The 21,416-nt window shown below is 36.5% G+C and overlaps 3 protein-coding genes across 5 annotated transcripts; 2 read left to right on the forward strand and 1 right to left on the reverse strand.

Moving 5' to 3' along the window:
- The first annotated feature begins 1,023 nt into the window (after positions 1-1,023).
- Positions 1,024-5,706, forward strand: LOC132188803 (two-component response regulator-like APRR5). 3 transcript variants are annotated; one of them, XM_059603365.1, is made up of 8 exons: positions 1,024-1,437; positions 2,465-2,626; positions 2,757-2,887; positions 2,994-3,149; positions 3,411-3,582; positions 3,672-3,942; positions 4,388-5,207; positions 5,300-5,706. In XM_059603365.1, exons 1-8 carry the CDS (start codon positions 1,164-1,166, stop codon positions 5,420-5,422), a joined length of 2,109 nt encoding a protein of 702 aa, XP_059459348.1. In that variant the 5' UTR covers positions 1,024-1,163; the 3' UTR covers positions 5,423-5,706. The 3 variants fall into 3 exon arrangements, with proteins under 3 accessions (XP_059459348.1, XP_059459357.1, XP_059459341.1); XM_059603374.1 differs by having other exon boundaries at positions 2,994-3,134; positions 3,666-3,942; XM_059603358.1 differs by having other exon boundaries at positions 1,025-1,437; positions 3,666-3,942.
- A 5,633-nt stretch (positions 5,707-11,339) lies between these two features.
- LOC132166283 (NDR1/HIN1-like protein 26) lies at positions 11,340-12,293 on the forward strand. The gene has a single exon (XM_059577079.1). It carries the CDS (start codon positions 11,442-11,444, stop codon positions 12,072-12,074), a length of 633 nt encoding a protein of 210 aa, XP_059433062.1. The 5' UTR covers positions 11,340-11,441; the 3' UTR covers positions 12,075-12,293.
- A 4,279-nt stretch (positions 12,294-16,572) lies between these two features.
- LOC132162140 (uncharacterized) lies at positions 16,573-17,821 on the reverse strand. The gene has a single exon (XM_059572401.1). The coding sequence runs from the start codon at positions 17,660-17,662 to the stop codon at positions 16,817-16,819; it is 846 nt and encodes a 281-aa protein (XP_059428384.1). The 5' UTR covers positions 17,663-17,821; the 3' UTR covers positions 16,573-16,816.
- Between the last annotated feature and the right edge of the window lie 3,595 nt (positions 17,822-21,416).

The following is a 21,416-nucleotide window of genomic DNA, read 5'->3' on the forward strand; positions in this document are numbered from 1 at the left end:
TGATAATCTTAAATTTAACGGTAATTTTAAAAATCACATCACAGTTGCGTGAGTGTCAGAAAAATACTTAGCATTTCTCTTATATTTTTATCCTAACATTTTCTTATTAGGTTGATGCGATAGAGTATTAGTAACACTATATACTACAAACGTTTTACAAATAATTCAACTTCTAAAAATAACATATATTTTAACGCGTGAAAAACACATATTTTATTATTAATTATTTTAAAAAAGCATGTGAAAAAACATGTTTTTTTTTTTTTTTTTAATATATATATGTTAAGGGACAACATGTTACTTATGTAGAGATTAAATTGGAAGAAACGTGATTTGTAAGAAATTATATGTTTCCACTGCTATCTCAAGTGTAACATTGTCAACTAATCATTAATTTATATATTTATTTTTAATAATGACTGATCTATCAGAGTTGAAGAAAACTTTTTTCATTTAAGTTTGAGTTCATATATATATATATTACATGGAATTTCTTATTGTTTGAATGTAGCTTGGTATGAATGGTTCCTAGATATCCACGAAGAAGGTTTGCTATGCTATAATCTTGTGACCAGAGTTGTTTACACGTGTTTGGTTGGCTGTATGTGGACGGCTTAGAATTGTTTACAGGTGAGAATGGGTCAAGGAGTTTTTTTTTATACTTTTTTTGTTTGTGCTCTTCGTTGAATGGCTTAGAATCGTTTGGTGTTTATAGTGCTTTGCAGCACTCCCAAAAATATCTTTCCAATTGGACCCCACTGCAGACCTTTCACGTGGGGCCCAGACCATGCCCAATTGCCATGTGTCCCCACACGAAAATATCCCAATTTCTTCTTTTGACCTTTTTAATTTGCACCACCCACCCACAGCCACAGGCCACAAAACCAATGGCTCTACGCCTTTTGATCTGGCTGCAGCTCAGATAACACCCAGCCGCTGACGTGGCAAACGGGGCCACACAGAAAAGATATTTTGTTCTGGGATATTAATCGGTGAGGGATGGGGTCTGTATCTACACCGTCCGATCCCCTTAAAATATTTAGAGCCCCAATTCAGATATTTTTATTAGCTTGTCGAAATTTAGCAGGGGATGAGATTTTTTCTTTCGAGCTTTCACTGAAGTCAGAAGCAAAGCGTGGACGCCTGTCTCCAGAGAGCCAGACATGGGTGAGGTGGTGTTGAGCAGCGAGGAGGAACTGGAAATGAGAGCAGAGAGTGAGACAGAGAAGGAGGAGGAGATGGGTGAGACTGAGAGTGAGACAGAGAAGAAGAAAGAGAATAGGAAGAGGAAGAAGGATAAAAAGGGTGGGAGATCAAGTGGGCGGGTGAGGTGGGATAGGTTCTTGAAGAGGATGAATCTGAGGGTGTTGCTGGTTGAGGCTGACGATTGCACCAGGCAGATTATAGCTGCGCTTCTCAGGAAGTGTAGCTACAGAGGTCAGTATATGTCTTTCTTACCGTTCGCGCGCGCGTGTGTGGGTTTGTTTGCTTGCTTGCTTAACTGGTTTTGTTGGATTTTGTAGTTTTTTTTTTTTTGTTGGTAGAATTGTGAACTGGGTTCTGGTGGGTTTTGGCTTTTGTGGTTAAATTTTGATTTTGAAGTCCACGTCGAAGGGATCGGATAGAGGCAGGAAGTGATATAATTGTTGTTAAACGTGTGAGGTTGGTTGTTTATTGTGAGGCACTGTTATCTGGTTTTGTTTTCAAATTTAAGGAAAGGTCTTGGTTGAGTTACAATGAGAATATGTTTTTCTGCTATGTTCAGCTGCTTCAATTCTGTTGGGCAGATGGAAATAATACGTTGGTTATTCGGTAGAATATGGACGCCGTAGATTCAATGGTTGAATTTCTTGATTTTCCAGCTAGAATTTTGGACTGAAGTATCAGTTTCTTGAGTTTATTATTTTTGGGGGTTTGTCTGGATGAACTTGTTACAATCTGTGAGGAGAAAGAACAAAAACCGTATGGTCAGTGCAAGTTTTCGAGCAACAAAATCGAATGAGGACTGAAAAAACGGTTTTAAGGAAAAGAAAAGAGGATGGACCTCATATCACATTATTACAAAAGGAACAAGATTTCAGAAACTGGAAAATATCAAACGCGACCAAATGGGTCCTAACCATATCCATGTCCACCTCTCTGGCCTTCCTACATGTTATGGGCCCTATGGCTTTGTCATAGATATTTTTATCCAATTGGTTAGTGTTTCACTTGAATTTAGTCCAACACTACCTCAAACCTCGCTCGCCAGGGGATTGTGAAAGGTTCTAGTGTGTATGATCAAAGAGTCCTCGGACAAATACTGTAATTACAAGGGATGCACGTGCCCCGTTAATGGTCATTAATACCACTATTGTTTCTTGCTTCAAGTCAGGAATTTGGTTTGCTGAGTTTTGCTTGAAACCTGACATTTTTAGACATGTTCCTCTCGAAACTGAAAATGCTTTTGTTACTGTTTCCACAGTTGCTGCTGTTCCTGATGGCCTAAAAGCATGGGAGTTACTGAAGGGAAGACCACATAACATAGACCTCATATTGACAGAAGTGGATTTGCCTTCAATATCTGGATTTGCCCTTCTTACTCTAATCATGGAGCATGAGATTTGCAAAAACATCCCAGTTATAAGTAAGACTTGTAGAATAAAGGCTTTGAATATTAGACATCGCAGATTTGACATAATACCATGTTAAAATTAAGAAACCCAAGATATATCTTCTGTTATACTAACCAAAATGAATCTTCTGTTATTTTGCAGTGATGTCCAAAGAGGATTCAGTAACCACAGTTTATAAATGCATGTTGAGAGGTGCTGCTGACTATCTTGTTAAGCCTATTAGGAGAAATGAACTAAGAAATCTGTGGCAGCATGTTTGGAGAAGACAATCTGTATGCCTATTTCTTACACTGTCTTAATTTTTTCTAAGTTTTCTTTTGTTCTTGAAAGTTATGAGCTACTATTCTCTGTCCTGATCTATTTCTATTGATCTATCAGTTGAATGTTGGCGCAAATAATCCCCAGGATGAGAGTGTTGGACAACAAAAGGAAGAAACCACTTCAGAAAACAATGCTGCAAGTAACCATTCTAATGGTCAAATGGCTTGCAGACAGAGAAATAATGAACAAATTGAAAAAGTGAGTGATACTCAGGTTAGTGTTTCTAATCTGTTGTGAAAGCTGAGCAATGCATTTCTTGGTGCTTAGAGAGTATAAATCTACATAAAAGATTTGAGTTGTTCTTTAGTTTCCTTTTTTATTTTATATTTAAATATTTGGATATATAGTAGTGTTGTATGTTTCATTTGCACCTATATTAAACGATTTCATTTATGGTTAAAAGAAATTTCCTTTGAGTTTAGGCTGGGTACATGAAGTTTCATACAGACTCTGCATGTTTGCTGTCTCTTGCAGAGCTCTTGTACAAAGCCAGAGTTGGAAGTGGAAAGTGCCCCAATGGAAAATATGCAGGAATTCTCACAGCCGAAATGGGGCAAATTGTTTCCCAGTGACATAGTACTGCAAAAGGATGAAGCATGCATCAATATGGGCAAGAAATTTCTTGTGCATGAGAGTGAAGCTGGGGGTAAACATCTCTAATCTTTCACTTTGGCATCAACTTATATGTTCTGTCCAGTGAGATGCATCTAACATTTTGACCTTGTTTAGGATCAGTGGTGGACACCTCCAAGGATGATATCACAACTACTCTTGGCAATGAGGCTTGTGACAATAATTATGTCATTGTCAACTCTTCTAGAGAAGCCATTGACTTGATCGGAGCATTTCGTAACTATCCAAACGGCAGTAGCAAAGGCATAGGCGAGTTTGATTCTTTGCCGCAATTGGATCTTTCCTTGAAAAGATATCATCCCAGTGGCTCTTGGAATGAATATACTGTAGAAAGGCGTACCCTTGGACATTCTAATGCCTCAGCCTTTACAAGGTGAGTTTTACTTTCCTTTTTCATACTAGTGACTTATTCTCAGTTCCTTTCAGAAATTATTAATTTTGGTATAGAATTTAGTTAAATTATTAGATAAGTTGCTGTTTGGCTTCATACCTTGCCTAATTTCATCGATATATCTTTAAAGCAGATGGTTGGATTCAATAAAACCAAAGTTTTGACATTATTATTACCCCAAATCTATTCTAAACAAAAGAAGCATTTTGGTTCTGTTTAAAACTTGATACTCATCTAGATAAATGTTTAATTGTAATGCTGGGGGGGTGGTTTGTGTAAATTTTGAGGACCTTGTATGAAAATAAAACCATCAAAGCAGTGTGGTGAATGTATGATCTGTTTTGTCTTATCCTCTTTTCTTTTGCAGCTATACTTTTTGATTTTTTTTTTCTCTGGGTTTTATGGACTAAAGTTTCAATCCTTGCAGGTACACTAACAGGCCATTACAATCCCCCAGCACAACAGTCGCCTATGCTTCTAATCATCTGAAAGAGAGTGGAACGAATTCCGAGAAAATGCTATCCAATATTGTTGCTGGTTGTTGCTCTGATACTCCTGGTATCACACAAAGTGAACAAAGAAGTATCATCTCTCTGGCTACTGGTCAATCTAAAGAATCTGAAGGTGCAAATTCATGCTCTCAGCAGAGAGTATTTCCTGTGCCAGTACCAGTGAAAGGTATAAGAATTAATAACCTATTCACGGGCTTTGGTTCTGTACTTCCTCCAATATTTTGTACACAATCTGGTCCATCACCAATGCCAAATCCAAGTTCATTCACACAGCAGGACCCCTCCTTTCGAGTGAATATGTTTTATCAGTCAAACCTTGAAAATAGCAATTTTGAGCAGCAACATGATCCACATAGTCAAAATACGAACAATTGTGCAAACCAGACTATACACAAGCAGGAACACAAATTGGATTCGCTGGAGGACCGAGGGCATATATCTCCAGCTACTGATCAGAGTGCGAGTAGTAGTTTCTGTAATGGTGGTGTAAGTCGTCATAATGCAAGTAGCAGTTTCTGTAATGGGGGTGTGAGTTGTCATAATAGCATTGGGTACGGAAGTACTTGTGGAAGTAACAGCAATGTTGATAACATTGCTTTTGTTGGCGCTGCTTCAGAGAGCAAGAATGAAGAAGGTTTGTTTACTCCTAGTGGAAGTTCCCATCGATCCATCCAAAGAGAAGTGGCTCTAACCAAGTTTCGCTTGAAGAGGAAAGAAAGATGCTATGAGAAGAAGGTAACTTATTATCATCATCATTATGACTATTACTATGTCCAACCAACAAAATTCATATGTTACCATATGTTAATGCCAAATATAATTCACAGGTTCGGTACGAGAGCAGGAAAAAACTTGCTGAGCAGCGTCCCCGAGTAAAAGGACAGTTTGTTCGACAAGCGCATATTGATCCCCCACCCGCAGAAACTGATGGCAATTCCTTTTATGGTTAGCTGTACGTTTAGCTTGTTACAGTTAAAGTGATTGTAATATTTTCTGCCTTAGCCTTTGTTGAATCCGGTGAAGATGCTTTCTAACACCACTTCCAGTCTTCCATATTAGTCTTCTTTTAGGATGTTAATTCAAAATATCCTGTATCCTCGGTAATGTAGTGTTGTAATTTCTATTTACCTTGGTAGGAGGCCGCGTAGCCATTCTTTTTTTTTTTTTTTGACATGTACATTTCCTCACTTAGAAACTCGAGAGTAAATAGTATAGCAGTTATAGTTACTGATCATCTTCTTCTTCTCACCTACTTTATTTACGATTTTGTGTTTCTTTTCAATGGTATGTTTGAGTTGTGATGAAGCAAATCTCAAAAGGGAAACCAGAAAATGGATCTTACTGGCCAAGCTTTTCATCAGTTTCATGCATCAATGTCAGCTCATTTTGTTACTTCCTCCTGTCAACACATTCACAGATGAAGTGAACAAGAAACGGCGTATAAATTCTTGACCACCAAGCAAATTCCAACTCTTATAATCTCCTTTTGTTAAACATGGTCCACCTTGCCCTTAAATTCCTTATTTCATAACGTTTGTGTCATGTTAATGATGGAATGTGGTGATCACACCGTAACTTTTTAGAAAATTTGCCTAATGCAACTTGGGACTTCAGTGAGGCTGAAGTTAACTTATGGCAGAACCCTTTTGAAGCAATGCCCGCAACCCTCCTTACCGTCTAGGCCCTTTAGAACATTTGTTCTCCTGTGTATAGGCTATTATGATCACGCCCAATAGGGTCTTCACAACTTGTCTTCTTCCCTTACCCTTTTTTTTTTTCTAGAAAAAGTAAAAAATGAAGTGTAGCTATCAAAATGATCTCCGCCCTTTTACAAGACAGATTTCCTCTATAGGACAGAAACAACCCATCCAATGCATCCATCTCCATTGGAGGGACCAAAATGACAACACCTTCTTCCCACTAAATAACGTTGGTGCGCACCACTTTCCATAAACAAGAAGTCCTACATTTCTACGTTTTGTGTGTATATATATATATGGTGATATTGACTGGTAGGTCAATGCAAAAAAAAGGTTTCCAATGACTGTCGTTTTATATGCCATTGCCATTCCTTGGCACTTTCCACTTTCTTTCTTTTTTGTACTCGATGGTTCTGCCAATTTTTTAAAGCAAATAATGTCGTAGAAAATGACAAAATATATAATATCCCCTCACATTATTACTCTTAATGTAATGTTTTCACTAAATTTTATATTTGAGCGACTGATCCCTTGATTTGGAACAACTGCTACAGTGCAAAACCATGAGAGAGAGAGAGAGAGAGAGAGAGATGTTTTTATTAAATTTAATTAGAAAACTAAAAAAGTAGAAACCACAGGTCTAAAGGTATCTACAAACCATTTCAACTCACGGCTTTCACCACCCACCCACCCAACCATTTGTTTGTAGTGAAATCAGAGTTTGATTGATATTTTCATCTAAAACTTCCAACAGTTTTACTTCCTTCGATGATAGCTTTGTTTATTATTACTTTTTTCTTCTCTCTTTTGTCTTCTCTTTTCAAAATAAAAATATTAACGAAAAACAAAAATACAAATCGCTCAAAACTACTCTCACATTTATGTCACTTTCAAACAACAAACACTATCTAAAAAGCATTAACAAATGGAGCTAGTTCGGTGTTGAAAATCAATCTCCGCAAAATAAGTTTAGGTCATAGCATTCAAAATTGACTTTGGCTTGCCATCAATAAAAAAAATAAAAAAATAAAAAATAAAAAAGGATTAAATACTTTATTCTCCTGTGGTTTCACTTCTTTATTTTTTTATCCTATAGGGTTTACTTTTTATCACAGGAGGTACCTTTGGTTTTCCTAAAGATGAAGATGGTACCTCCATCTAAATTCCGTCCAAATTTTTACGGAATGCCACGTCAGCACCAATAACAAATTGACATGTGTCCATATAATTAATTACAAATAAAATAAAATAAAATAAAAACATTAAAAAATTATATTAAAAAAAAAAAAAAAAGTTTTGGGTTGGCCATAGCCATCCCCTTGGCCATTTGGGATGAAATTCTCTCTCAATCATCTTGTTGTGCATATACTTGTGAGGGTTGTGTCCCACATTGAAGAAATATAAAGAACATGAGTACTTAATGTACATAAGTGAACCCAAACCCATTAGCTTAAGCTTTTGGGCTAGAAGTGGTGTCCTAATTTGTATATTGATTTAAAGTATGTTTGGAATTGCGTTTGAGAAATAGAGCTTTCGAACAAAAGCTTCATTTTGAAGCTTTTGCCAAAATGGCCAAAAGTGTTTTTTGGCTATTTTTAGGCTTTTTAGACCATTAAAAGCACTTTTAAATTTGTTTACCAAATGAATATTTTTTTTTTCTTTAAATAGGCTTTTTGTGTGTTAAAAGTACTTTTAGGCTTTTCAAACGCAATCCCAAACAGACCCTTACTCTTGTTTGACTCCATTTTGGTGTTTATCTCCCCAACACATCTCATCTCGATCTATTGTTTATTTTTTCACAATAATTTTTTTAATGGAATTGGAGGCAAGCCAAACTATTCAAAGTTCATGTCGTTACAACTTCTTACTTTGACTGATATATGCTTATGACTTTTTGGCTAACCCACATATAGATTAAAATCTTCTTGTGACAAACCAGCAGGAAATTTCTTTAATGAAGAACCAAACCCAAAAAGAAATGTAAGCAAAATGATATATATATATATCATACTTTTAGGAACCAAAAAGAAAGGTGATATAAATTTGCTACACGTACGTACATCTTGGCTCTTGCAGTTGTCCTATGCCCTTGTTGGCTGCTAAGGTTTGATTGATCCCATTTGACAGTGAAACATCAAACAAGTTAAAAACCCCACATTGGGTGAATGTGAATCAATTGATGCTTTAGTGGGGAGGGGCTCCTTTAATCAACCCCCATTACAACATGCTTATCTCTGAAAAATCAATGAAATCAAATGCCCAAGACACTTTTCTCCCTGTAACAATCAAAGACATAATGATAATGGGCCTTTTTTTTTTGGTCCCAAAGCACTGAAATAAGCAAATCAATTGAAGCAAGTAAAGATGAAAGATGAGAGATCAGTAACGTGTTGGGGTCATCTAACTTTCTCTTGATTGAAGGACTCAATAATAACTGATCAAAAGGTTTCAAAAGCAAGAAACACCTCTCCTAATTTCAGACTTCTCTGCCTCCCACACCTGACATATTCTCTTTGAGATCCTAATTAGGGTGTGGCCAACAAGGGATTGCTACTACGCATGGCACAAACCAAATGGTACTGACCTGCTGAATTGTCAAACACTTTGATGGGTTTGTAATAAATCTTAGGTAGGATTCCATCATGCTATCTAAATCGATGTCTACGATGATCCACTTTATTGATATTGACTCGGTAGTAGTCATTTCTCTTTTGACAGCTTTACTCATCAATGGACTAACAATTATGCTCATACATAATGTTATAAAGACATTTTAGTCCAGCTTATAGATCGCTCTCTCCGTAACTTGAATCCGTAACGTGGTGCCTGCTTTGATACTAATTGCAACAATTTTTAGGTATAATTTATCATTGAAAATCAACTTGCAAAGAGAGGGTGTCTATCAGTTTATATACACATGATTAATATTGACGTGTCTATCAGTTTATATACATATGATTAAGATTGACGTAAAACACTTGAAATCTTGAGATCAAGACAAGTTTGAATCAAACGGCCGTATGGAGGGAGATCCTCTCAACTAACAATCTTCTATCATATTTGCCCTTTTCTTAACCTAAAAGAAACTTCTGCATAAGACACTTTAAAGCTGAAGAAACTATTAAAATAATCCCAGGGGCTTCCAAAAAGCTGATTTAGAGATTCTCCATGTCTTTCTCCTTTTTGAACTCTTGTGCACGGCTCATATTAATTGTAGACACCCACAAGTTGAAAATTAACAGCCATTCTGTGTTAATCAGACACTGGTTTCTCACTTATCTCCAATCAAGAAGAAAGGTTATTGGCTACCCTATCTCCTCCTTCCATGGCTCTTTTCAAAGCCTTTACTTTATCTTTCAATAATTCAAAAAGTATTCCTATCTCTGATACTGGCTAAGAAAGATATCCCAGTATCCTCTGCTTCTGCTTTCAATGATGATAGATATAAATTATAATATATATACTCCATCTGATATAGTCCACATTTTCATTTTTAAACTATTTAAATATCAGCCCATGGCTGAAAAGTTAGGGCATCACTTTTCCATATTTCCACGACAAATCCTTGTCAACTGCATGAATATTGTATTGTGTATCTTATGATTTACTCCTACTTTCCAAGGGAGTAACAATGGAAAGCAATACAAGAGAAATCATGGTGAGAAGCATTTGAAATTTGGTTTGTGCTTTTCAAGGAGAAACTTTTTGGGATCCGGCATCAATATATTTTGATGGAATTCCGTGTAATAAAGTTGTCAAAAAGTCCGAGCTCAAACTATTTGAACACGAACCCCAACAAATTAATTTGGTCCGAACCCGAACAATCTTTCACACGAGACTGCTAATTGCAATGGATCTCCATCCATACATTTTCTGGTATATCATTATGAAATTATGCATGTAAATGAGACTGCAGTGGCTTTCTGGGATAGCATGGTGCATGCATATTCAGATTCTTGATGTGAGCAAGGTTATAATCTAACATAATAGGATGTCTTGGGACCCACTGAATGATGTTGTCCCCACCTGTTTGCCATGTGTACTATTTCTGTGGTTATAATAGCTGGTAAGCAGTAAGCACCAGCAGTACCATGCATATGATGCATGCCATGCTTTTGACACGCACTTCTCCTTGGATCCCATGAGCACTCTGTACTATCGATAGATCGTCTGAGGTCGAACCTAAGCTTAATGTGAGAAAAGAAGCCGTGTAGAACAACCTCGGTTGCTACAAACACAAAAATTATTAATAATTGCACATTAATTAAGCAGAAATTTAATCTATTTTTTTACATGGAAACAGCTTAGAAGAACAAATCTCTGTTTGAAAACGAAGAAAATGGAGGGACAGAAGTGAAAATAGGAAATCTGTGAGACCAAATTCCTGGTTTAATTTGTTTGTCCTTCGTGAGTCCTTGACAGTCTATGAGATTATTGTCTGAACATATACAAATTTCTTAAATCCAGTCTATAAATCTGTCGTATGTGTATTTAATACACACGTGAGAAGTACATGAATTTTTAATTAGCAGATGATTAGAAACATACTACAATTTTATAGACCGAATTAAAAGAAATTTTCCCAAGAAAGTTTTCTGTCCTGAACCGAAGCATCTTAAAAGATAAATTCAAAATAAAAAAAAAGAGCTTCGAAAAGCCACCAAGGAATTTCAGAATATGCATTGTAAAAACCGTGAGAGCAACAAAGAATCTCCAATAATAGCTTTGAAATTGTTGTCATGGCTTTTGATCTCTGTAGGATTCATGTATGCGCGCCATTGGGAAGCCACTTGCTTTGGGAAAAGCCTAGGCTTGTCCCACCCAATAGCTTGTTCTTTATTGTGCAATTACCATTTGGCACAGCAATTAACTGTCTAAAGTACTAATAATTTAAACGGTAATTATGAAATTTTATATAGAATTTACTTGTCCAAATAAATAGCCGAATAACACAATTTATTTAGTCAAGTAGATTCTATATAAACTCTCTAAAAAAAACATTATAATAGGAATGATATAATGGTCCAGATGCATGATTAATCAATAAATTCCAGAAGTTTAGAAGCAAATGTCTATTTCCCACCTCCCACCACAAGGAGTATCTGCCAGTCAAAAGCATGATAGAGCAAAATAATTGCTGCTTTCTGCTATAAAACACCACCACCTCCTCTTCCTTAGCCTTGTCAACTTCTCCTCATCACTCTCTTTTCTTCTTCTTCACCTCTCTCTTTCTCTCTCTCTCTCTCTCTCTACAGCTTCCTTCCTGCAAATGTCTCAAGTCGTCATAAAGTCTCCCAAACACTGTGCCAAGAAAGGACTGAACATTGACAAGCTCTACAAGAAGCTTTTCTTTCTCTTCTCCACCTTATTCACCACCATCCTCTCACTCATATTACTCATCTGGCTCATCTTGCGCCCCACAAAGCCTGAGTTCACCCTGAAAGAAGCTGAAATCTACCAACTCAACCTCTCAGGCCCTCACCTTCTCAACTCCTCCATCCAACTCACCATCCTTTCCAAGAACCCAAATCAGAAACTTGGGATTTACTACGATGAGATGCAAGTTTACGCCGCTTATAAGGGACAGCAGATTACAACATACACCTCTCTTCCTCACTTCTACCAAGGACATGAAGACAGCAATCTCTTGACAGCCTCTTTGGTCGGAGCAGGATTGCCTGTGGCTCCATCTTTTGGTTATGAAGTTGGGCGTGACCAAACGGCAGGTAAACTAGTTGTGAACCTGAAGGTGAACGGGCAGCTCCGATGGAAGGTCGGAACTTGGGTTTCCGGCCGGTACCGGTTAAATGTTAATTGTGTTGCAGTCACTGCTTTCGGACCAGTCATCCCAACAGGTCCTCTGACTACAAAGCAGGGGACTCAGTGTTCTACTTCTATTTGAATTTAATTAATTACTAACATGATTAGCCTCTGCTCTCTAGTACTGAGTCCTTAATTTATCTCTATCTTTGGTTTTCAATGGCCTTAATTGCTTGCTGTTTACGGATTGCTGCTTGTAAGTGTTGTATATTGGTTATGATTGATAGGATTGAAAGCTGCGATTATAAGGAAGATTGAAAGAATATGAAAAGCTTGTTATCTTATCTTCTTTTTTCTATCATTCTGGCTTTGGTTTTGCTTTGCATGTGATGGGTAAAGAGTAGGAGAAAAGAAGGCTTTTGTGGGTTAATTTTAAGTGGGATTTTGAGAGTGGAAGGATGAGGGGTGTGTTGTTCCACCTTTGCTTCTTCAGCTGTTATTAAAGGTGGCAATGGGTATTATGTCGAGTTCAAGTCGTGTAGTGTCAAAACATAGGTATAAGATTATTTGTAAGTAGTGTAAAAAGTTTTCAACCAAAATGATCATGGGTAGAAAAAAAAGATGTTGACGGATAGAATTAGTGTCGGAGGAGATTCCAAAGGAGAAAGGAAGGAGGAAACAAGGGGGTGGGGGGGTGGTAATGGTTGCTTCATTGGCTAAGGAATATCCATTTACATGTCAATCCCTCACCTTTAAACATTAAACTTTAATGGAAATATTCTCCCCCATGCATGTATAGCTCACTGCTACTGCATCCCTATGTACACCCATTAGGCCTTGAATCTTTTTCTCTTTTCCATTGCCTGCTTTTGAACCATACCCAAGGAGATAGAATAGGATTGAAATGAATATACTGAAAAACGAAAAAAAGTTTTGTTTCCAAAAACATCTTATTCCATTCTGTTTTTTTTCTATTAATTAAATATGCAACATTGGCAGAAAGCATGAGAGCACTGGTTCATCCATGATACTACCACATACATGGTATACTGTTCGAATTACCAAAGGACCACTTTCCAATAAAAGGTAAACGTAAAGATTTTGAGTGTTGGCAATTCATATGCCACTTTTCTGGCAGAAAATTCCCTTTCAAAGATTAATTGAGACACCCACCAAAAAAAGAGAGCAAGAAAGGTCTTGGCAACCGCTTGTATGATACGATACAGAGTCACGTTAGAAAACACAATTTACATTAGCACCAATTAATTTTTGGATTAACTTTTTATAAGAAAAATAATAAAATCAATAACTGATTAATAGTTTGAGTAAAATGAGATATCAAGTAAAAGTGAAATGGTAGAAAGATAAAAATATAATTTCTAGAATTACTATGGATGTTAGATGCTTGAGCTTGAAAAGTTAACATTTATCTCTTTTGGTGTCCCTGATTGGCAAATCGTACCAAATTAGTCAGTGGATTGCGCCAACAAGCGTCCAGGTTACGCAACTATTTGGCGACCAATCAATTATCCAAGACGTGAAAAAAAAAAAAAAAAAAAAAAGATATGAAAAGCAACACTTTGATCACCATCGCTTTTCAGAAAATCAGAAAAGAAAAGTATATATAAGATGGGAAAAAAATCTAGTGCCACAAATCTCGAAAGTAAAAGAACTTTTTAAGGAAATGAAAAACAAGTGAAATTTTACCTGGTATATATATCCCTACAATAGGAATAAAATAGCTGAATATTCAACAAGAAATTCATAACAATAGAAAACTGCTTATGAAAAGGTAGTATAATTTTCTATCCACAATTACAACCCCTGCATCACCCAAACTGCACTAACCAACTAGGAAAACCCTACTCTTTACAGTGAGTACAACAATGAAATTTCCAGCACAACCCACAAGCCAAGGACAAAGCCCTAATTGGACAAGTAACACCAATTCCAATTCCTGTACCTCAAAAGAAATTTGTCTAATTTTCAATATGTTTGGCCCACAAAAGCATAATTAGATACAAGTTCATACAAGGTTGTAAAGCATTTTAGTTAACAGTGAAGACTTCAAGCCATGTCTATAATACAACCTCCAACGTCTCAGCAAGTATATTGATCTAAAAGCAGGCAACAAAGGAACTACAGTAAAAAAGACTTCCCATCCATATCGTGCTTTAGATATCACCCAACATTTGCCTGTCAATGTGGCTTAGGGACAAAAATAAGTGCAAGGCTGTGGTTTATGACAGTGACAGTTCCCATGTTGAAAAATTGACTTTGTCAAACGCATAACGACAAGAAGTCGCGTGTCTAACGCTAGACAACTTGTTTTTTTTACCCATCTACAATGAAACAAACACTAGGAAAAAAAAAATGACACCAATATGCAACTATTTTAATCCAAGAGTATGTCCTGTTTCAAATATGAAAGCAAGGTTTGCTGATGTTAAGCAACTTGAAACATGAACAAATGGTAAGACATGGGGTGAGAGGCCACGAGTTTGTCTGATAATATCCTACCCCCATTTCTTATTGAGAGGTTTTCAAGGAAGAATGAATGTTTAACTTTGTAAGAGACTACAATTATAGCTAGTGGGATTAGCACTGGATAATATTGGTCCATTGGAAGGTTTTTCACGGGAAAATGAGTGCTTTTAACTTGTAAGAGATGGTATGGCTATGGCTGACAGTAAGAGTTCCGATATTAGACACTTTCGTACGTGGGTATTTAGAGAAACATCAAGTCAAGGTTGTGCTACCCAAGATAATATTGTAGTCAGCCAATGGGCGGAAGATGATCATAAATCAATTTTACCAAACCAGAAGCATCATAGAATGCCAACGAAAATGCTCTGCAAGGGTACCAGAGCGCTTCATAGGAGAGGGTCATCTGGTCTTCTAAGCACTTGCAGTTTGCACCATAATCTAGATGCCATTAGCCAGTAAATATACTCTTGGATTTATAATTAAGATTGACACACAGAAAACAGGAAACTATTATAATCAACTTCAGATTTTGAAGCATGGGTTTGAAGACCTCATGAACAAACTATGCCTTAAAGATTGGGATATTCATCAAATTCATAACTTCAGTTGACAAGCCGACAGGCTTGGAAGGTTGTTCTGATCACCATAAAGTTAATTTATTACATCCAGTTCTGTTATTGCAGCTTTGGATCTTCTATTTGATATTATCATAAAGTTTTAAAATGAAGGACATCTATCTCCATCAAAATCAAATTTACATGCATAGAAGCTGAAAAAATTTGATTTAGACCCAAGTTGTTGAAAACACAGTTTACCAAACAAAACAACCATCAATCTAATCACCATAGTTATTGTCACTACAATCAAAATAAGCTGAAAATAAATAAGACAGAGATCTGGTGACGAAGAGAAACCCTTTTGAAGAACTTTTCAAAAGTAAAACTACTATGGGAGCTAGCCAACCCCAAAGGTATCCACTATAGAAGACTTGTGTTACATATTGATCTTACTTACAAAACCTTTGTAACTCCCAAGACTCAATTTGCAACTCGGGCAAACGACCCGTTTACCTCCCACTGCAGTAGCTCTAGAACATCTGACCTTCTTCTATATGCGTCACCTTTACAAACAAACCCCGTCCGCTTCAACCTAGAACTCCAGTGGCTGGTGGTTTTTATGTGGTTTGAATGATAACAACGAAGGAGAAGGATTAAACTCTTTAAGGCTCAAAGGTGTTTAGAAACCTCTCCAAGACGAATGAAAAATAGTCTCTCCGCCTTATGAAATTCGTGACTTATGAGACTTTTATAGATTGGGAAAAAACCCAAGGTTTTAGGTTAAGTCAGATAAGGTTTAAAACGGGATCTAGGATTTTACAATTTTCTCAAGAGATGGTCAAACGGGATTCCAACAACACTTCAATCGAGGCATTATGACATCCTCTCATCCAAACAGGCTTTGAATGAGACTACAATCGAGGCTTACTGGAAGTGTCTTTTAGACTGCATTTGAATTGGATGCGATCATGATTGCAACTGAGGCATTTTAGAACTTTGTAAAAAACTTGATGCACATTCTCATTTGAACCAGATTCATCTTGTTTGAACGATATATTCCACAACCGAATTTCCATCGAATCAACCCTAGACTTAAATCTTACAACTTGTCTTGTTTTGACACTGAATTTACCAACTCTAAAGCCTAACATAAGCTAACTATACAAAAGTTATTGTACCACTTCACACTACTTTCTCCTTTCCACTACTCTACCCCTCTAGCTACTGAGCTGCTATATTATATTAACAGTTCACAACTATCATCCTACCCTAGCACTTGTACCCTATCCCAGCATTGGCCACTGCCAACATTCCCTGCAACCATCACTCTATCACCACTTGAAACTTCTCCCCAAAATTTACCTACATCAACACTTAAGCCATAACTCCCTCGTAATCACTCATAAACAAGAAATCCACCTCAATCAAGCATTCACTTCTAGATTTTCAAATATTTAATTGTCAAAGAACACATAACAAAGAATCTGCCTCTCTCAGTTTGGGATCCAAATTGAAAGAGAACATGGAGTTAAATCGAAGCAACTAAGTTGTAACTTAAGCAACTACCACAATCACATAATCCAAAAGATAGAGACATTAATAAAAATTTGCGCAGAGGCTATATTCACATTAATCTCAAAATCCATTCGAGCACTTCCCCTTGCTATAAAATGTATTAATAATCCTTCATATATACATTATCATCGTCATCATCATCAACAACAAGAAGAAACGTAATCTTATAATGCCAAACATAAACAAAAGATGAAAAAGTAAACAAGACGCAAAATTTGTCATGCCTTAAACTCCAACAAATTCAACTCAACTCAACAAACCAACATCAAGATTTTATCGAATCCGCACTAACCCATTCCCAATAATGCTTCTTCACTGACACTGCCTCGCCAGCCATTGCTCTCCAATTCTCCTCGCAATCCCGATACTCCTCCTCCTCCGTGCAAAACTCCCCCTCCGGCAATCCCTCAACCACCGCGTCTACCGAATGCAACACGTAACAAGCCGGCAAACCGGGATACGAGGCCGAATTCCTCTCCTCCACTTTCTTCTGGTACGACCCCGGAACGATCCTCACAGCGCCTTCATTCTCTGAATCGCCCACCGATCCTTTGATTATCTGACCGAGCTCTTCCCTCACCGCGCGATAAACGGCTGATTCGGGCGTCTCGTCCGGCTTCATCTTCTCCGATAAGGGCCGGTTTCGGTCCCTCGAACTACCATCTGACAGCTCCTGTCGGGTCTCGATGAGGACCCGGTTATGTTTGTCGATGACTCGGACTGTAACGACTTGAACCGTGCGAACCGGAGGGATGGAATCGTCGATCGAGGTCTCGCCCTCTGCCAGCTCGAGCCAGAGATTATGGACGTTCTTGGTGCCCGGTTTGACGCCCCAGGAGGCAAATGAGTCGGAGGACAAGCGGGGCTTGAGCCATTCGGAGAGGGACTGTGGGGTGGTGAAGCTATGGCTATGGTGGGTTTTGAGAATATGCGGTGGGAGGGACATGGTGGAGATTTTGAGGAATCGGCGGGGGCGGGAAGGGAAAGGGAAAGGGCAAGACTTTGAGGGGAAGAGGAAGCAGCAGATGGAGAGGGCCGTGAGGAAGAGTTCGGGGAGGGTGGTGATGTGGCGGCTTGTGATTGGTTGAAGTGGTGGTAACGGTGGTGACATGTCAAGTACGGCTGTGATTGGTGGGGACTGGGTTGTGATGGGTTATTAGGTGCAGAAACGGGTTTTGGTGTGGTATGAGGTTCAGGTCCATTACTGAGAAGACGAAGAATTGGGAGGATGGGGGAAAGGGGTTTTCCGGGAAAGAAGAAGTTGGGATCAGGTTATATTCTGTTCTTATATTCCTTTTGTTCTGGTTCTTTGGTCATTTGGGTCATAGTTGGCAATTCAAATCTACGACGTCGTTTCAACAAGGTAAAGAAGACAACCCTGCTTCTAGTGCTCTGTTTGGAGGAAAAGAAAATGGAGGAAGAAAAAGCCACGGTGTACTACAAGGAGGGGGTGCAAAGGTGGGCGGTTAAAAACCGCCCGCTAACCGCTAACCGTTATAATCACCTAACCGCTTAACCGCATTAACCGCTAACCGCATAACCGCTATATATAACCGCCTAGCGGTTAGCGGTTATTGAGTCTACTAACCGTAACCGCTAACCGCCTTTTTATATAATATATTTTTATAATTATAATTATAAAAATATTTATACATATAATGTAATCACTTGATCATTAAATCACAATTTAAAAAAAAAAAAAAAAAAATTAAATCACAATTTGAGTATTAATATATTATCACTATAATTTATATGATTATATCATATAATCACTTCATCATTAAATCACAATTTTTTTTTAAAATAATTAAATTACAATTTGAGTATTAATATATTATCACTATAATTTATATGATTATATCACATAATCAATTGATTATTAAATCATTTGATTATATAATAATAAATTATATATATATAATATGACATAACTCATAAGTATACCAATTCATACTAATACAACAATTAAATATCTAGAGACTTATTTTCAATATATGTTATAAACTTATAAGTCTATATATGTTATAAGTCTATATAAGTCTATATATGCATATGAATAATATAAATGTATAATATCAATACTTAATCATATGATTCAATGATAATTCAAATACTTTATTCAAGACTTCAAGTGAATCATATTATTAATGTACAATGATGATATGATTCGTATAATATCAAATTAAGTAATTGACATTGGATTAAACAATGACCAATGTGTTACTTATAAACACAATTTAAGTATTAATGTATTATCATTATAATTTTAGTAATTTATATATTATCACTATAATTGATATAATTATATCACATGATAACTTGATCATTAAATCGTATGATTATATAATAATAAATAATACATATATAATATGACATAAGTCATAAGTCTACAAGTTAATCATATGATTCATGTACAATGATAATCACAATTGATTCAATTAAATTAAACAATATATTACTTATAACTACACATCTACAATTTAATTAAAGCATTATTAGATACTTTAGGAATTTAGGATTTAGGAACATTACCATTTACCATTAGATATTAAGTTCAATTCAAATAAAAAAGATTACAAGTAAATATGATAAGAATTTAAATAATTAATCATATGAATCATATCATATAATTTAATGAGACTCTATGATTATATAATATCAAATTAAGTAATTGACATTAGATTTAACAATGTGTTACTTATAATCACAATTGAAGTATTAATGTATTTTTTGAATATTTTTTAGAAAAAAGAAATTTAACCATTTTTTGAAAAAAAAAATAATAATAACCATTTTTTGAACAATTTTGAATTTTTTGAACCATTTGTAACAATTTTTTTAAAATTGTTACAAATTAACCATTGATGAAGTTTTAATGTTTTATTTGCATCATTTAATGTTTTATTTGAACTTATTTTATATGTTTTGTGTTGAACTTTTTTTATATATTTTTTTATATGTTGTGACAGTTGTCTGAATTCTGAATTTTTTTTTGTATGTTGTGTTGAATTTTTTTTTTTTTTAAAAAAAAAGTTAACCGGTTATGATTTAATATTTAAGGAAATTTTTTTAAAGTACAAGTAAATGTATATTTTGGGTCAAATATTTTTTATTTTTCAATATGGGCTCTTTTTATAGCAATTGGGCCCAAGAAGATATTAAAAATACAAGAAAAAAAATGAGGGTAAAAAAAAGCCCAAAAAGCCCTAAAGAAAGCAAAAAAAAAAGCCCAATTTTAAAAAACCGGTTAGCGGGCGGTTATCTATTTCACTAACCGCTAACCGCCTAGCGGTTAGCGGTTGCGGTTAATAAAATCTATTAATCGCTAAGGCGGTTACGGTTAGCAATTATGACCACTAATCATTAACCGTAACCACCTTTGCACCCTTACGAGGAGCTGAGTCGCAATTGTCAACCGATGGATTAGGATCCCCTTACGTAATTTAATAGCAAAATTTAACGGAAGGATAATATTATAAAAAATAAAAATAAAAATTTGATGCATTGTTTTGTGAATTTTTGAACAATAAAAAAATAATAGTTTTGATGAGTCAATACCTTGTGGATCGCTACCAGCCATTGGATCCCTGAACTTTGTGGATCGTCGGTCAACATTATCAACATTATCCACAAAATTAATATAATATAATTAAGTTTTTCCTCCTGCTCTTGATAACTAATTAAGGGGTACCTTAATCGGTTGGAGATTACATCTTATGAAGCGGAAGTAACTAGTTCAAATTCTCTCTCTTCCTTTTGTGTTGCTATATCAAAAAAAAAAAAATCACGGTATCACCTCAAGAAGAAAGGAGCTAGTTCCTTTTAAATGGAGGGTAGAATTATCAAAGAAAAAAATTTTAAAATAACAATTTTATCCTTCTAAACAAAGGATCAGTTTCTCTTCCGTTGAATTCAACCGGAGAGAATCCCTTTCCATCCCCACTGGCCACTCCTACCATATGTAAAGTTCTTGGGAGGGGGTGACATTTTTTGGTAAGCTTCGTCAAAAAAACAAAACTTTGGTTATTTATTTGTTGTTTAGGATAACTGCAAATTCAATTATTATAGATTTGATGAAGTTTACAGTACCCAAATGGCCTTATATATCAATGAGTATCCATAAATACACAATCTTCACCAAACAAGTAAACCATCCTCTCCATTCTCCATGGATCATCCACTCCCAGCTCCTCTCGCCGGACCGGCGACAGATTGGATCTACACAAAGGACATGTTCCCTGGCCCTGACCAATCCAAACATCTAGGCACTCCTTGTGAAACACGTGACAACAGTTGCAAAGCTCTCTAACCTCGTCGCCCGAATCCACGTTGCTCATGCACACAACACAGACGGAGTCCTTGCCTATAAAACGGCCTCCTCTTCTTGCAGGAAGTTGTTTCTTGATTGCTTCGCCTGTGAGGTGGGAAGGGACGGGCACCAATGAAGGAGATGGCCGATCCTCCGGCTGAAAATCATCCTCGTCACGTCTAAAGCAAAAGACTTTCCTCCTGATCAGAGGCTGCAGATACGAGAGTAGCAGTAGTATGAAAATGCCTTTTACAGGGACAGCCCAAAAAAGGTTTTGACTTTGAGAGATTAGGGTATTAAGCTTTGGAAATTTAGTGCCAAAACAGGGCCAACCCATGAATCAAAGAAGTCAAAAATGAAGGAGAAGCTGTGTGGATGAGTGATTTGAAATGGGTGGGGATCTGCAGAAGCAGCATCTTCAAATAGGATTAATTACTTTCAAAATTTTAAAAAGTCGATCAATGCGCTTGAGTGGCCCATAGCGTGCAAGTAGCTAGTCCTTGATGCATGACATGTGATAGTTGAAAACTCGTGTAGCCATGCGGTAGGGACCTAG

Source organism: Corylus avellana, chromosome ca1, assembly GCF_901000735.1.
Source record: "Corylus avellana chromosome ca1, CavTom2PMs-1.0".
In the NCBI taxonomy this organism is placed as follows: domain Eukaryota; kingdom Viridiplantae; phylum Streptophyta; class Magnoliopsida; order Fagales; family Betulaceae; genus Corylus; species Corylus avellana.